The sequence below is a fragment of the Denticeps clupeoides genome, chromosome 2 (assembly GCF_900700375.1).
Source record: "Denticeps clupeoides chromosome 2, fDenClu1.1, whole genome shotgun sequence".
Lineage (NCBI taxonomy): Eukaryota > Metazoa > Chordata > Actinopteri > Clupeiformes > Denticipitidae > Denticeps > Denticeps clupeoides.
The window spans coordinates 4,419,833-4,436,274 of record NC_041708.1 but is presented as its reverse complement, the minus strand read 5'-3'; the positions used below and the strand labels follow the sequence as shown (position 1 = coordinate 4,436,274).

Here is a 16,442-nt window from a genome sequence, read left to right as displayed (position 1 = left end):
AAGCGGGGCGGGGCCATGTTTTGGCTCGAACCGGAAGTGCCTGTCCCTGGCCGCTGCCGCAGGAATGGCTCAGGCCGGCGCCCGAGTTCCTCCGAGATAAGGCGGCTGCGCGGACACGGGTCACCTGGCCGCCTCCCCGAACCGAAGGCGAGACGCGGAGTCCTGCCCTGACGCACCTGGAGAGCGGCGGCGGCGGCAACATGCGGCGCCATGTTCGGATACTGCTGCTGGGAGAGCGTGAGAGGAGTTTTTTTTAAACATCGAACCGGCTCGAGTTGACAGTACTTCTTCACATTATTGAAGTTTTTTTCAGCCGTTTTCGCGCAGAAAGTCCAGCTGTTTCGGACAGCGGCCTTGTGTGTTGGCTTTTTAAAAGTGAATTTGGCGAGCAGAAATAGTTTTGCTAACTTGCTAATTTGAAATATTAAAACGCAACTGTCATTCGCGCTGATTCGTTACGCCCTGCGTGTGCATGCTGTAACTCTTCGATTTTCCCAGGAATCGATGCAAGGAACAGTAATTTTGTTTAAGTTTAGGAAACTACTTCATACCGTCCGTATGAACCAGTAAAATAACGTTTCTCCGCAAAACTGCTAATGAATGCGCACTGCACGTTGCGTACGTAGCTGTACCAAGAAAATGTAGAATTTTTTTTTCTATGAATACAGTGTCCGTGTAGCTGACGTGACGTGAAGCCCAAGCACAGTTACAAGAGTTTTAAAAAAAAATCAGCGTTGAATTTACGTTTCAGGCATTTAATAATAGTAATTTAAAAAAGGCAAACATGTTGGCATGGGAGCTATCAGGGTGCCACCCTGTTGGCTGGTTAAACATCTACGCGGCTTCTCAAGAGCAGTAAGTGCGTGTGTTATAATCCTGAGCTCCAGATGAGTGCTTGCCTGTCCCGATGTTGCTCAACGCATGTACTTTTTTTTCCCTGCTTCCCCTTGTAGCCAAGGTGGGGAAGACCTCGCTCATCATGTCACTGGTGGGAGAGGAGTTTCCAAACGAGGTGGGTGATGGTGGGAAAAAAAATATCAGACCAAACAGGTTCAGCAACATGAGCTCAAACGCCTTTGTGGAATCGTGTTTTTGGAAGAAGGGCTCTCACACTTTTAACATTTTTATCTATTTCAATCCATCACATTTATGGGCACAGAGATGACCACTGCACGCACATACACACACACACTCGAAATGGCAAGCGTTGCTTAGCGACCTGAAGCTGTAGTCAAATTAAGAGCAACAGCAAGGGATGACAGAGCAGCGTGTTCAGATTTTCATGTAGGACCATTTTTAAACTCACAGTAGAAATCCAGTTGAATTTAACATGTTGAATAGCCATGTTTGATGCGTCCTTGAGTTTGTTCTTCACATGCCAACATAGAGTGCAAATGGTCCCGATTTGACATCGCATGCGTGGGTCAGCACGCCGTTAATAACAGTGTTGTTATCCAGGTCCCGGCACGTGCTGAAGAGATCACAATTCCAGCCGATGTTACACCTGAGAAGGTACCCACCCACATAGTGGATTACTCAGGTAAACTGGCCCGTATGAGTTCTGTTGCTTTATACGATCTGGCATTCAACTAACAGGGTTGACAACATTGTGTCATGACACTTGTTGCTCTGGTTTGTTACATTTTTACAAAATGTATTATGTTTGTATTACATTTTGTATTATATTAGTATATGTCTTCTTTTTAAGATAGCTTTTTTCTGCACACACAGTATAATACCTCTCTGGCACACGGTCTGCACCTAATTTTGTTGTACTTGTTACGATGACATTAAAGATATTCTGATTCTCTTCTGATTCAGATTTTTTTTGCTCAGCGGATTGTGTTTGTCTTACAGAAACAGAGCAAACAGATGAGGTGTTGAGACAAGAGATTGTAAAGGTGCGTGTCGGCGAGGTCATGTTTGCACACAGACCAATATGAGTGTCACTGTAGAATTCTTGAATTTGATCCAGCTCCACCTGTACACAGTAACAGTCACTCGTTCTTCACACCTTCAGGCAAATGTTGTGTGTGTGGTGTATGATGTGACGCAAGAGGAAACAATTGACAAGGTATCCTCGTGAGCTTTTTCCTTTTTCTTTTCCCCTATCTACATGACAATTTAATTAAAATTATTTTGGTTTCAGATCAGAACTAAGTGGATTCCTTTGGTTAATGGCGGAGTCGAGAAAGGAAGCAAGTATGTCCTTCTACCGTTTCTCTTGCCAAAGCTACACAACACTGAAAGAGATCTATTAATCTGTGTGATCTAAGCGTATTTCAGCAATGCAGATTTTTTTTTCTGTCTGTCTGCTGTAGAATTCCCATAATCCTAGTAGGGAACAAGTCTGACCTGCGCACTGGCAGCTCCATGGAAAATATTCTGCCGATCATGAACCAGTTCTCAGAGATTGAGACGTGTGTAGAGGTCAGAAGCCTTTAACTAACATTTTATTATTCAAATTCTGCCGCTGCTGGCTTACATTGTAAAATAATACTAAAGCTTTTTAAATCTTGTCCCAAAAATCTTTAGTGTTCTGCAAGGAACCTAAAGAACATATCAGAACTTTTCTACTATGCACAGAAAGCGGTTCTCCACCCTACTGCTCCACTCTATGACCCAGAAGACAAACAGGTGCGTGTGCGCGCGTGCTCATACGCACACCTGTATATGCAAGTGAAGTTGCAAATATATCTGTCAAGTTTTTTTCATAAACTAAATCATAATCCTGCTTATGAACCACAGGCTTGGGTGTGTGTCTGAGTGAGACAGCAAATAGCTTGGGAGTTACGAGTAATGAGTTAACTGTATTTTAGTGGTTTGACCTGTCTGTTTATGTGCTTGCTTGACTCAGCTGAAGCCGTTGTGTGTGCGCGCGCTGAGCAGAATCTTCAGCATCTCCGACCAGGATAACGACCGCGTACTGAGTGACGCCGAGCTCAATTGTTTCCAGGTAGGCGGCTGCAACTGACCAGTTATACATTATACAACATTAGTATTAGTATGTATTTGCCACCTAAATTTTCCTCAGGGCTTACTGTATTTCAAATATTATGCAAATATTAGAAACAGTGTTGCAGCGAAAGGATGCAAGACTATACGGAACAATTCAAGATAATATAAAACAGAATGGTGTGTACGCCCCTATATGAGGGAGCTATAGGTGCAAGTACAACATATGCAAATTCCAGTAACGTAATTCCAGAAATGTCAATTTTGCTGTCTTTTTGGTCTGTCTCATTATTTGTATATGTGTGCAGAAATCATGCTTCGGCAATCCGTTGGCTCCCCAAGCACTAGAAGATGTAAAAACGGTGGTGTGGAAGAACACCAGCGATGGCATTCTGGACAATGGACTAACACTCAACGGTGAGCCACACACACTTGGACAATATTAGGGGTGCACTGTTTTCATGTGTTACCCAAAATATTAAAATAAACTAATATTAACTAGTGGGAAATTTAACATGTTCAGTTATACCTGAGATGGGATTTAGCAAGACAGCAGCAGATGGTAAGATGGTAATTTCTTAAAGTACTATAACCCTGTGAATTGAAGGACTCTAATCAGGTCCATTTATAAGCAAAAGGTTTATAATTCCAGTTTATTTGCATAAAATAATTAAACTATTTGTAGCATCATTCTTAACAGACTTGTTGCTGTAGTTTCTTTTCTTTATTAGTCTCTATTTCCTCTATCTCTATGCTCTGAACTGAAAAGTATTATCTTACAACAAGCACTTTAAGCACGGAGGCACTGAATTGTGTATCCTCTGCAGGTTTTTTGTTTCTGAACACACTTTTTATCCAACGCGGCCGACACGAGACCACGTGGACCATCCTGCGACGTTTTGGCTACGATGACACCCTCGAGCTCACAGATGACTACCTCTACCCGCAGTGAGTTGGAGTTTATGAAGAGAGAGAAACTTAGTAATGTAAAAATTAATAAGAATCATAAAATGGGGTTCTTTTTGACTCCTGTGTGTGCGTTAGGCTGAGAGTTCCTCTGGGATGTTCCACAGAACTGAATCATCTAGGCCATCAGTTTTTGCAGAAAGTTTTTGATAAGTACGATGAGGTAAGAGAAATGCCTGTATAGTGATACTTCCTCACATGATGCATTATTGATTAGCCGGTGTTCAGCATCAGTGTCCTGAGGTTGAGGGCCTCAAATTGTGTGCAACGAACTCATAGGCTGTACTGCAGCACACTGAGTATCTCTGAATTTGCATTATCATGATGAAATTTCCACACTGTTACTATTGCAGTGCTGCCTGACAGTATTGTATGTCTGTCTGTAGGACCGAGACCATGCACTCTCCCCTGCAGAGCTGAAGAATCTGTTCAGTGTGTTTCCCTACATGCCCTGGGGCGCTGAGGCATACTCCTCAGTCCCCACGTCAGAGCTCAACCACGTCTCCCTACACGCTTTCATCTGCCAGTGGACGTAAGACAACATTATGCCCACATGGAGGGGTAAATCAGGGCACATGTTGCCTCTGATCTGATTGGTGGTTTTCCAGGTTGTGGGCGTATTTGGATGTTCAGCGGTGTATGGAGTACCTGGGTTACCTTGGCTACCCGATTCTGACAGACCAGGAGTCCCAGACCACGGCCATTACAGGTTGGTTTACTGTGTAACACTTCCACGTCCAAACCTTCTCTTGATCAGAATCTTTGATTTGGTGCACTTGCCAGGCAAACCCAGCTTTAAAAAAAAAAATTGTGTGTTTTTGTGTTCTCAGTGAGCAGAGAAAAAGCACTGGATCTAGAGAAGGGCCAAACCCAGCGCTCTGTGTTTCTCTGCAAGGTTATTGGTCCACGTGGTACTGGAAAGAGTGCCTTCCTGCAGGCCTTTTTGGGGCAAAGCTTTACAGTGAGGAGCCTTCACTACATTGCTGTTGATGCCTAATGTTCATTTTGCTTTTGTTTAACATATAATGAAAAATGATTTCTGTGTGTCTAAACCAGAAACCTGAATGCTGTCCAGCTCGCCCCTCTCTCTATGCGGTCAACACAGTCCAGGTTGCTAATCAGGAAAAGTATCTTATTGTGAGTAATTTAGCCACAAGAACACAACTCTAAACTCTGTGCCAAACAATCCTAAAAACAGACTGACCAATCAGAAGCATTTAGGGGCGTCTCCGTGTTGTCGCACCTGCTCTTCAGCTATTTAGAGCCTGAGACTCTGTCATTGTGTGTTGCACAGCTGTTCGAGGTTGACGTTGAAACAGAGTTCCTGAAGGCTTCGGACGCGGCATGTGACGTCGCCTGTCTCATGTATGACTTCACAGACCCCAATTCTTTCAGCTACTGCGCCAGTATTTATAAGGTACACCTACACTTTCTTTCCTTTCATTCCATAGACTGGTAAACAGCTTCTCTTATATCCTTCTTTGTCCTTCCCAGTCACTAAATTTCCCTATTTACTTTTACTTAAGAATGGTTTCTTCTCCATTCGCTACTGTATTTCTTGAGTTATCTCTATAGAAAGATTATATAATTTAATGTCACAGACAAGGTGTATAAAGTGTGTATACTCACAGGGTTAATAAAATTACTCATAACCCAGCTTCTTTGTCTCCATCCACAGCAGCATTTCATGAACAGCAGCATTCCATGCGTCTTGGTTTGCTGTAAGGCCGACGAGGTGGAGGTGCCCCAGCAGTACGGCATGAACCCTGCCGAATTCTGCTACAAACACCGCCTGCCCGTCCCCATACGCCATTCTAGCCTTCGACCGACTGCACAAATCTACAGCAAACTGGCCTGGGCAGCTATGTACCCGTATGTACACAAACAAAGAAAAATTATGTACACCACTGATACCTCTTTTCCACTGCTCTGGTTCCCATGCCGGTTCCCAATTTTGGAACCCAGTGCCGCGCTTTCACCCAGAAAAAAATGCACCAAACCAGCCCTAAACTTTGCCGGTCTTGTAGCGAGAGCCTGTGATGTAAGGGGCGGTGGGCGGAGTGATTGGCAGCTTTAGAAAAGTAAATGGCATAGAGCCAAAGTCCGGTATCCTGGAGCACTGAAGAAATTAAAGTTCTTCTAGCGATATGGATTTCTATAAAAATTCAACAACAATTAAAATGTGCACTAGAAGACAGAGTATGAAGAAATAAGGGAAGAACGAAGGCTCTACACGAGTTGTCAATAAGCTTTAAAAAAGCGTAAGAAAGACTAAAAATGTAAAAGTGGCAGCAATGGAGGTTTCTGGTACGATATAATGGATTTGGTGCTGGGATTTGTTTAGTGGGCGTGGCCTGTGACTTATCATGCAATTGAGCTCCTTTCTAGTGTAAATGCGGAACGGTTCTTGGTAGGGCTGCACGATTTGGGGAAAAAGACATATTGCGATTATTGAGATCAATATTGCGATATGCGATTGCGATATGATAAAGGACACTTGCTTGTATATCAATGAAAAGTCGCAAACTAATAGTGAAATGTTTAATTTCAAAGTGAAACATACAAACTACTTGAAATGCCCAGTGCTTTCAAAATACAATATTCTACAAATATAAAATAATCACAAAAAAGATAAAATAATCACAAAAAACTCTTTACATTACTGTCGAACGACAAACCCTGGTAAGGCTAAACAACTGATTATATAATCATATATTATATGATTATATTTGGCCATTATAAAATCCCGTATTATAGTTCTTACATTTAACCAAAACGTTGTTTGGAGGCTGACTTGAACACAGGGATGCATAGCTTTGCTAGCTAAGCTAAGGTTAAGATTTGTAAACTGAGGTGAATTTCTTTAGGAAACCTTCAAAGTTTGAGAAAAGTTAACTAAACAGCTAAGAACAGTCTAAATAGTTAATGCCTACGTTTAGCCAAAGCGTTGTTTGGAGGCTTGAACACAGGAATGCATAGCTTCGCTAGCTAAGCCTAGCTTAGCTAAAGTTAAGACTTATAAAACGGGATTTTATAATGGCCAAATATATTCAAAACAATTGTCCCGCTTTACCTATGAAATGTAATCCCTGGGATCTGGTTTGGAGCGTACAGCGGTTTGTACAGCCCCAAGCAGCACAAGAGTGAGCCATTTTTTGCACTTCTCTCCATAGACATGTGCTTCACGACACTGCAGAGCCTATCGCAATATGGCGGCGCCGTTGACGTACGATGCAGCTCGTCATGCGCCGTCTACCCATATGTCATGTGACCAAACACGTCACATCCGACTGAGATGTGAGACTTCAGTCAGCTCGCCAACTTTGAGAGAATGAGAATTGATCGGCAACATATCCGATCCAATCCATGTACTAATCATTTAAATCGCATCTTTTTGCATTCATGTAATCGCACAGACTGACATCACGATTGCGATTAGATTAATCATGCAGCACTAGTTCTTGGTTTGTTCCCAGTTCAGCGCCGGCCGAGCACCAGCACCAGTGTAGTGGAAATGAGGTACACCGATACCAGGTCTTCAATGTATTTAGTTTTGCCACTGTGCTTTAACAGAAATTTTACTTTTTTTAATGTTTAAATTGTGCATGAAACTGACTATTTTCTGTGTGTGTTCACATAGGCACTTGAACGGCTCAGACATGAGCAGCACCTCCTTCTGGTTACGCGTGACTCTGGGTGCTGCAATGGTAACCGTGCTGGGATTTGCCCTCTACAGAGCATTTGCCCGCTCCAAATAACACAAATACACACAAGTTCTCTCAATTGGTATTTACCAGCGTCAAATGAGGCGGGGATGCCATGTTTGACATCTAAATGCAACAAGACCGGTGGGTATTTCAGATAGAGACGTGGTGGGGCATCCAGCAGCGGCGTTCGCTTTAATCTTTGACCTCTGGCATCTGGACTGGATATCATTTGCCAAAATGTGATGCTTTAGCTGCGAACCTTCACTTGTCTTGGAACGTTAATGTCTGTGAGTTCTTGTGTCCATGCGACACTCACCGAACCTTTTGATGTATGGATGGGGACCTGCTGTTGCTGTAGCAACATTTTCGCCATATGGAAAGGTCAAAGGTCCAAAATAAACCAGAAATGAACAGAGTTTGCATATTTGATTTTGTGTGTGTAGTGGGGACGGGACAGTTCTAAAGGTTTGAAAGTGGAAGAAAGAGAAGTAATTTTGGGACAATAAATATTATACCAAAACAATGCGCTTATTTCGTCTTTGATGCAAATAAATTTATTATGGGTACTGAGTGGTAAATATTTCTTTTTTTTTTTTTTAGTATTATTGTTTTTATTGCCACCTATCTCAAAAATGTGATCATAAAAGCATTATTGGGACATTTGTCTTATAAAAAAGCTTTTGTGAATTTTTATTTTTATGACTAGAAAAAAATATATGGGGAAGACCATGTGAAGCCAACATGCCTCATTACATTTATTAGATGCAGCTCGTTAATGGACTGGATGTTATTTAGAAAGAGCACACAGCTCTGTCTTAGCAAATGGAACATACAATATTGCAATTTTTAAGGCTGTTTATCATGTTCATTTTTACTGAATATTTCTATTAAGAATTTTTCAGTTAAGATTCATACTTCACTGAACACTCTAAAGAGCTAATTATTTCCTTTATAATCAGTATCTAGATATTTAAGTGGTCCTGATTTACAGTCTCTGTTTACAAAATGGTACTTCAGATCCTCGGCCTCCTGGTGTCTGTAAATATTCCTCCTTGTCAATAAAGGCTTATTGTCAAGCCTGCAGCCAATGGCGTTGCGGTGCAGTGTTCAAGTCCCACCTCTTTTACATCATCATCAGTCTTGTGAGAGAGAGTGTTCCTGAGGCAACAAATGCCCCAGTCACCACTGCCATCGTCCCCAAGGGCTGAATGGCAGACAGGTACACACAAACATGGTCAAATAAAGATGTTTTTTTTTTATAGACTGTTGGATTAACGTTTTATGTTTTTTTAAAAACAGGATTAGTGAAATGGGTGGTATTTTATTAGACATTCATTGCGTTTTGGAATTTTAGAGTACAAATAAGGAAAACCTGCGGATTTTGATGAATTATAATAATTGACATTCAATTAAACTACATGTTTTCTAACATAATAACTGCACAATTTTTGAAAAAGCAATTTCTCTCGCGTATCTCACCTGCCCAATGTTGCGACGTCCACCACTCTGCCGACACTGACCATCTGTTTTTTTTTTTACTTTCAATAAATTATGTGTATTTATAGTCACCTAACGGAATTATAGGGGGAAAAAATGATAAATTGAAATACAAGCATTGTATGAAACCAGAAATTATAACAAACGCTTCAATTGTGGCAGCCCCGCCCACCCAGCCAAGCCCCCGCCCACTTCAGACGCACCGACACACGTACACACCAGGTCCAACTGAGAGGGGGGGGGGAGTTTATTGTACAGTAAAAACGAGTTAATATTACACGTGACGCAGTAACGGCTCTGCAAAGTGAAAACGTTTCAGTCTTTTTCACGTCTCACCTTTAAAACGTCCGCTTTAATTTACTAAGCACGTCTTTAGATCTACAAATGTCAGTATTGAGAGGAAAAAATTATAATGATAAAAAAAAAAACTTCAAACAATAAATAGCACGAACAGTTTACTTCGCCACGGATCCTCGAACGAAGTAACTCGGGATCTACGTTACAATAGTGCAAAAGAAAAAAAAAAAAGTGGCGAAAAACAAAACCGTAAAAAAGGTCGGGAAGGGGGGGTCAAGTCCGCACAAAAAAAATACAAAAATAATTACATGTACCAAAACCAAAAAAAAAATCATCATCATCGCTCCTCCAAAGTCTATTTACAGGCGAGGGTTTGTCCATAAGAAACGCAAAAGTTCCATCCTCACTTCTTCTTCGCTCCCTTCTTGGCCGCCGTCTTGGCTTTGGGCTTCGCCGGCTTCACTTTCTTGGCCCTGCTCGCCTTGGCGGGCTTCGCCACCTTCGCCTTCTTCGCCGCCTTCTTGGGCTTCGCCGGCGCCTTCTTCTTCTCGGCCGCCTTCTTCACCTTCTTCTCCGCCGTCTTGGCCTTCTTCGCCTTCGCCGGCGACTTGGCCACCTTCTTGGGCTTGGGGGCTTTCTTGGGCTTGGCCGCCGCCTTCGCGGGCTTCTTGGCTTTGACCACCACCTTGGGCTTGACCGGCTTCTTGACGTCCTCCGCCTTGGCCAGCTTGAAGGAGCCGGAGGCGCCGATGCCCTTGGTCTGGCGCAGGAGCCCGGAGGCCACCAGGCGCTTGAGGGCCAGCTTGATCTGCGAGTCGGCGTTGTCGCCCACCTTGTAGTGGCTCTTCACGTACTTGGCGATGGACTGGCGGGACGCCCCCCCGCGACTCTTGTCGGCGACGATGGCCGCCTTGATCATGTCGGAGTACTTGGGGTGCGACGTCGTCTTCTTGGGGGCTTTCGCCTTCTTGGGCTTGTGCGCGGGGGCTGCTGCGGTCTCGGCCATGTCGGCGCCGGCGGGGTGAAGAGCGACTCGCGGTGGAGGGGAGCAGAAGGTTAAATAAAAAAAAAAAATTAAAAAAAAAAAAACGACCGACCGACCGAACTAAAAAATAAATAAATAAATAACGACCCGAAAGAACAAATCGAGTTCGGATCCCGCGAAAGTTGACGTGGGCCGGCGCGAACTCCGCGGCGTGTATCCCGCTCCGGCGCGCCCGCGGAGTTTATCTAGGCTCCGCGCGGACGTGATTGAGAACACCAACTGCCAGCAGCTGACCGAGCAGGCTCCGCGAAACTCGGCGCGCGCCGGTTTGTGTTTCTTCCCCCACGAACTCGCGCCGAATTCGCGGCGGCGGCGCGCGCGCCGCCCCGCCGGACCGCGCGGCCCGCACGCCGGGGCTTCGGGCTCGGCGTGCGGGCCGCCGGCCGGGCCGGAACCGGCGCGCGACGAACTTTTTTTTCCCGGAAAACCCGTCCGGGGCGGCGCGCGAGGGCGCGGATTTTGCGGGATTCGCGCGAAATTGACCCGAACCGACGGCGCCGGAGCCGGAAAGGCGCCGCGCACGCGAAGGCCGAATCACCGGCGCGGCGGACGAGCGCGGCGGCGCGGGTGCGAAACGCGTTTTTCGCTTTTAATCCGCCGCCGGAGCCGGCCAACTAACACAGCCGGCGCGCCGAGTCGGCGTGACGCGCCGCAGATTATTCGCTCTTAAACCTTCTATAAATTCTCACGCGAGCGATCGGAAGTGGCGCCCGCACGGCGCCGCGTGTCGGCCCGGTTCCGTGGGCCGCCGCGCCGCCGCCGCCCGCTCATATTCGGCCTTTGACGGGGGGAAAAGTCGCGCGGGACGCGGCGCACGGCGAGCCCGGCGCGCCGCGCAGGAAGGTTGCCAACATGCCCAAGACCGCGACGCGCCGGCCGCGGGCGCGACTGGACCGGGACCGGGCCGGCGTGGGCCGTCGGTGCCGGCGGGACACTTTGTTTCGTGGGAAGGGGCCCGTGGGAAGGAGCTGCGGCCGCGCGCTCTTTGTCTCGCCCGGTCGGCGGCGCGAGGAGGCGAACCGCGGACCCCGCGCGAGCGCGCGCGCGCACGCGCCGCGAGTTGGGGCAGAAGGCAGCGCGTAACGCAACGCGGCGTTGTCGGGTTATTATTTTTTTCATAATTGATCATTTTACGTGAGAATAAAAATTCTCTGCTGCCCGCTCTCCCGAACGCCATCTTGGATCCATTAAGATCGAACAGCCCGACTCGGATCCCCGCAAGTTCAACATTTTATTAATTTAGATCCTGTCTGGGGGCCTGATTCTGATGATGCTTCATGCAGGGTTCTCAAATTCTCTGTAGATGTTTTTTAACACAAAAACACACACTTATGTTATATTTTACTATCCTACTGACCTCTCTTTCTCTCGTTTTCGGCTATTACGGAGCTTTCAAAGACTTTTGCGCCACGCGTGGGTAGCTTCTTTTGTGTTTACGTGTCGTGGTCGCATGAGTGCGAACTTTTTTTTTTGTCCGTGCAAAGGTCCCGAGCACCTGGAATTCGGGACGGGACGCTGACGTCACCCACGCTCGGTCGAACGCATGGTGGTAGTAGCCTATGAACCAGAAGACCCAGGTTCAAATCCCACTTACTATCATTGTGTCCCTGAGCAAGACACTTAACCCTAAGTTGCTCCGGGGGGACTGTCCCTTTAACTACTGACTGTAAGTCGCTCTGGATAAGGGCGTCTGGTAAATGCTCTAAATTTAAATGTAAATGCATCTGAGCGACGACGGACTTTGACTCCACCGTGACGTCACTTCTGTGGGTCCGAATACAGCCACGAAATGCGTCCTGGTCACAGAGTGCGGCGTGACGTGATGTGTGTGGTGCTCATGACTGACAGTTTTGTGTGTGTGTGTGTCCAGGGGACAAGTGTTCCGATGACCTCAGCACAAACTACAAATGCATATGGAGTGAACGGCCACCGTGTGTCACATTCTGTATGATGGCTGACACGCAACAGTCCCCATTCCCCCAATAGACCATCTGGAGAGGGACAGGGTCCATTTTGACTCGCCGCTGGGTCCATCGCCTGCAATTCTAATGTTTCGAATGATTAAATCTTTAATAATATAGATACCCTGATAAATGCAGAGGGTTGAGAACCACATTTTTGTACGTCTCTACATTGGATTGCTTTGTCAGTTTATAAAAAGTATTTATTTCTGACATACTTGGTTTTCCTCTGAACATTTTAAAGAAACTGTTTGTATTAATCAGTGGCCTAGCGGGGAAGGAATAGGACTCGGAACTAAAGGCCTGCAGGTTCAAATACCGCACTGCTCACCAAGGGTGGTGCTTACAAGCAGAGGACACATTTCGGTGTGTCACCGTGTGCTGTGCTGCAGTGTTTCACAATGACAATAACAATCATTTTCACTTTTATTAATGCCAATTCCATGTTGTTACTGCTTTAATAACATGTAATTACTGTGTAATGACGAGGGTCTGTCTGTAGTGCTGACACCTGGAGATCGCTGTGCTCCTATAAATCTTGTTGGTATGTGTGTGTGTGTGTGTGTGTGTGTGATGTATAGAGGGACTGTGCATATGGATTCTTGCTAGTTATCTGGATGTAGTGGATGAGGAAAGGTCTACCCACCCAGAGCCTTAGTTTGTTTGTTGTTATTTCTGACACCCAGAAGATGAACCTGAAAGATGTTTCCATAAAAAGTTTCCAAAATGATGCCAAATTTGGGATAAGTAGGCCATAAATATAGAGTTGGCAGGAATGTAAGTGTTTCAGCCCACGGCAGTACAAAAATTTGACCAAACACACCCTCTGCAACTACACGACATGATTAAATACATTTTGCAGTTCCTGAATACCCATTTTAGATATTCAGTCAACAATTTTCTTGTCCCCTTTTATTGTAATTTGTGCAACGGATATCACAAACGCGATTTCTGTGTTAGTCTCTTCGGGACCACGGCAGCTACAAAACCAGGCTGCAATTTAGGCTGCAATTACAGGTTTTTCATCTACAACTGTGCAGTCACTACAAACTCCACCACCATCATTAAGTTTGCTGACGACACTGTTGTGGTGGGCCTTATCTCTGACAACGACGATCTCCAGCGTACCTGGAGGAGGTTGGAAATCTGGAGAAATGTTGCCAGAGGAACAATCTCCACCTGAACGTCAGCAAGACAAAGGAGTTAATATTGGACTTTAGTACCAAGCAGGAGAGGAACGTCCAGACCCCTGTCATCAACAGGAGCCCAGTGGACTGGACAGCTTCCGATACCTCAGTGTTCACATCACGCCGGACCTGTCATGGTCCTGTCACATCAACACTGTGGTGAAAAAGGCCCGGCAGCGTCTCTACCACCTCAGACGCCTGAGAGACTTCAGACTGCCCTCCAACGTGCTCAGGAACTTCTACTCCTGCACCATAGAGAGCATCCTGACGGGAAACATCTCAACCTGGTTCGGGAACAGCACCATGCAGGACAGACGAGCACTACAGAGGGTGGTTCGATCATCTGAACGCATCATCTGTACCAAGCTCTCTGACCTTCAATCCATCTACAGCAAGCGCTGCTGGACCAGGGCCAGGAAGATAGTGAAGGACCTCAGCCACCCCAACAACGGACTGTTCTCTCTGCAGCGATCAGGGAAGCGCTTCCGCTCCCTGAAGTCCAACACAGAGAGAATGAGGAGGAGCTTCTTCCCGCAGGCCATACAAGCTCTCAACCACAACACTACATAGGACAGAACTCTACTACACTCCAGCACTTTCAATCATTTCTGGACCCTCCGCAGACATTTGCACAACTTCACTTTACACATTTGCAGACCTTCACCCTACTTGTCACATATTATGTTACAAATGTATAATTTATGTTTAAAACATACATTTGTAATATTTGTTTATGTTTGCAATATTTGCATATTTGTTTAAATTTGAATTTAAAAGTGTAAAAACACAAACACTAATGATTAAAAGTTGAAAGTGGCCATTATTTGAATTTTGATATGTAGATATGCGCTACTGGGTGTCTCTAACATCTCTGTAAACTAATGAATGATCTCCTACAAGCGAAGGTCTACAGATGGAGAACAATATTGTGTTGCTGCTCAGAGAACAATATAACAGAGACGCTTTCTCTCTGCACACATGTCATCGTTTCATGAAACCAAGAAAATTCTGCTGTAAACAGTTTAGATAGATCTATATATATATATATATACTGCCTAGGTGAGAAGAGGCTAATTCAACAAATTTTGTTAATGTAACGATGAAAAAAAAAATATATATATATATATATATATTTATTTTTTTTCATCGTTACATTAACAAAATTTGTTGAATTGGCCTCTTCTCACCTAGGCAGTCCTAGATAGTCCACCTGGGCCATGTACACAGGCATCTACCATAACCACTCGGTCACAGCCATCCAAGTCTTATCTGTCTCTCTCTGAGTTACTCTAGATCCTGGTTCCTGGTAATGAGCTTCTAACAAAGCGACCCAGCATGAAATGTACCAGAGGGTCACCACAGCCACCAACACCATATAAGCTACAGTTCCAGGGTTCTTCAGAATGGACATTTTTCCATTATTTTTCCAATTGCAGTCTCCTTTCTCGCAGTTTTCCTTTCCTTCTTCTCTCTCCTAGAGTTTTATATTTAGTGGCGTTTTTCCTTGTGTGCAGAAGGGTCAAGTGTGGAGGGTGTCAACTGCAGGGTCTATCAAAGGCCACTGCACTGTTCTGCAATAGGATGGGGACATTCTGCAGGCCTTGGTAATTGTTATCACGTCCACCAGAGGGCGAATGAGAGGGCGAGAGCTGGGCCCTGCTGTCCTCAGAGCTGAGTTAGGAGGTCACCCGGAATGTGAGCACCACTGACGACCAGTTGATGTGCTGAAGTCCTGAATGAGCGTGTGACGAAGGCATTTTGTTTGTCTGAGAGAACAGAAAACAACCACAGATGCATCTGACAGTGGACGTGGAGTGCCACTTTATATTTATAACAAAGGGCTTGTTGTGTGCCCGGAGAGACAAGTTGCCTTTTCAGACATTTGTCTTTTGGTGCTAAAATTCCAGCATTCAGTTTAAACAGTTTAAATCTTAGAGAATAAATTGAGCATGAAACAATCAATTCGTTTGGACATAAATGGCTAGATTTATGTTTTGGTAAGAATAAATACCAAATATTACACATTCCACCAGAAGAAAGTGAAGAGATTATTTTTGGTGATTTGATCTCACAATTACTGCATACACAAAGGACTAATGGAACTGATCGTCATTGCCAGCTAATCAAGCAAGAACTAATGGTAATTGCATTCATTCTGCATGTGGTAGGGACTGTGAGGACTAAGGAATTCATTTGAATTGTTGCAGCCAATGTTCCAGATGTCATCCTGTTAATTCAATGAGATTAAATGAAACATTTCTTGAAACATTTGGGGCATGATTTACACCAATTTTAAATGAATTGGAGTCAAAATCCTGCTTGTGAATGTTCACACACACACACACACACACACACACACACACACACACACACATAGAGTACGGTGAGTTGTGACCTCTGGCGTCAGTTTCGCTGTGTCTGGTGACTGCTACTGAATCTGACGCGCCTACGTCAGAGCCCTGAGTGTAAATGATGACCTCACACAAGTGCAGGAAGAACAGATGCTGTACAGCGTACTGTCTAACACTGCAGAGCATAACGTGGCTTTCACTTGAGCAAGCAGTCGCTTTAAGTGAACAAAGCAATGGCATTAAAAAATGTCTTAATAACATATAACCTTAGAGTTTTTAAAAAATATTGCCTATACCCTTTACAGTACATGTCATATGATGACATTTGGTCAAGAAATATTTTTTACTGTTATAACAAATGTACACCATGACAATTGAATACCAGCCACGTTGGTATACACAGTGTTAAAAATATATTTTTTTCAATTTAAAAAGAGAAACCACTTTAAAAAGTTGCTTCCATTCTATTCCTATGA

General features: G+C 44.7%; 2 protein-coding genes across 4 annotated transcripts; one reads left to right on the top strand and one right to left on the bottom strand.

Annotated features, from left to right (window-relative positions):
• Positions 1-23: 23 nt before the first annotated feature.
• rhot2 (ras homolog family member T2) lies at positions 24-8,151 on the top strand. 3 transcript variants are annotated; one of them, XM_028966464.1, is made up of 19 exons: positions 24-237; positions 954-1,012; positions 1,459-1,540; positions 1,858-1,901; positions 2,021-2,074; positions 2,150-2,202; positions 2,322-2,430; positions 2,536-2,637; positions 2,858-2,956; positions 3,264-3,372; positions 3,783-3,903; positions 4,000-4,084; positions 4,308-4,453; positions 4,530-4,630; positions 4,752-4,882; positions 4,978-5,058; positions 5,216-5,338; positions 5,603-5,793; positions 7,562-8,151. In XM_028966464.1, exons 1-19 carry the CDS (start codon positions 201-203, stop codon positions 7,677-7,679), a joined length of 1,845 nt encoding a protein of 614 aa, XP_028822297.1. In that variant the 5' UTR covers positions 24-200; the 3' UTR covers positions 7,680-8,151. The 3 variants fall into 3 exon arrangements, with proteins under 3 accessions (XP_028822297.1, XP_028822296.1, XP_028822298.1); XM_028966463.1 differs by having other exon boundaries at positions 5,600-5,793; XM_028966465.1 differs by lacking the exon at positions 24-237 and adding an exon at positions 291-855 and having other exon boundaries at positions 5,600-5,793.
• Positions 8,152-9,348: 1,197 nt separating this feature from the next.
• Positions 9,349-10,609, bottom strand: h1-0 (H1.0 linker histone). Its single transcript, XM_028966466.1, has one exon. The coding sequence runs from the start codon at positions 10,426-10,428 to the stop codon at positions 9,826-9,828; it is 603 nt and encodes a 200-aa protein (XP_028822299.1). The 5' UTR covers positions 10,429-10,609; the 3' UTR covers positions 9,349-9,825.
• Between the last annotated feature and the right edge of the window lie 5,833 nt (positions 10,610-16,442).

Excerpts from the sequence above, each read along its gene's own strand:
- rhot2 (XM_028966463.1), top strand. The coding sequence starts at position 201 with ATGCGGCGCCATGTTCGGATACTGCTGCTGGGAGAGC. Across the intron at positions 3,373-3,782 it reads CAATGGACTAACACTCAACG|GTTTTTTGTTTCTGAACACA; the intron begins GTGAGCCACACA and ends TATCCTCTGCAG. Across the intron at positions 4,631-4,751 it reads CCAGACCACGGCCATTACAG|TGAGCAGAGAAAAAGCACTG; the intron begins GTTGGTTTACTG and ends TTGTGTTCTCAG.
- h1-0 (XM_028966466.1), bottom strand. The coding sequence starts at position 10,428 with ATGGCCGAGACCGCAGCAGCCCCCGCGCACAAGCCCAAGAAGGCGAAA.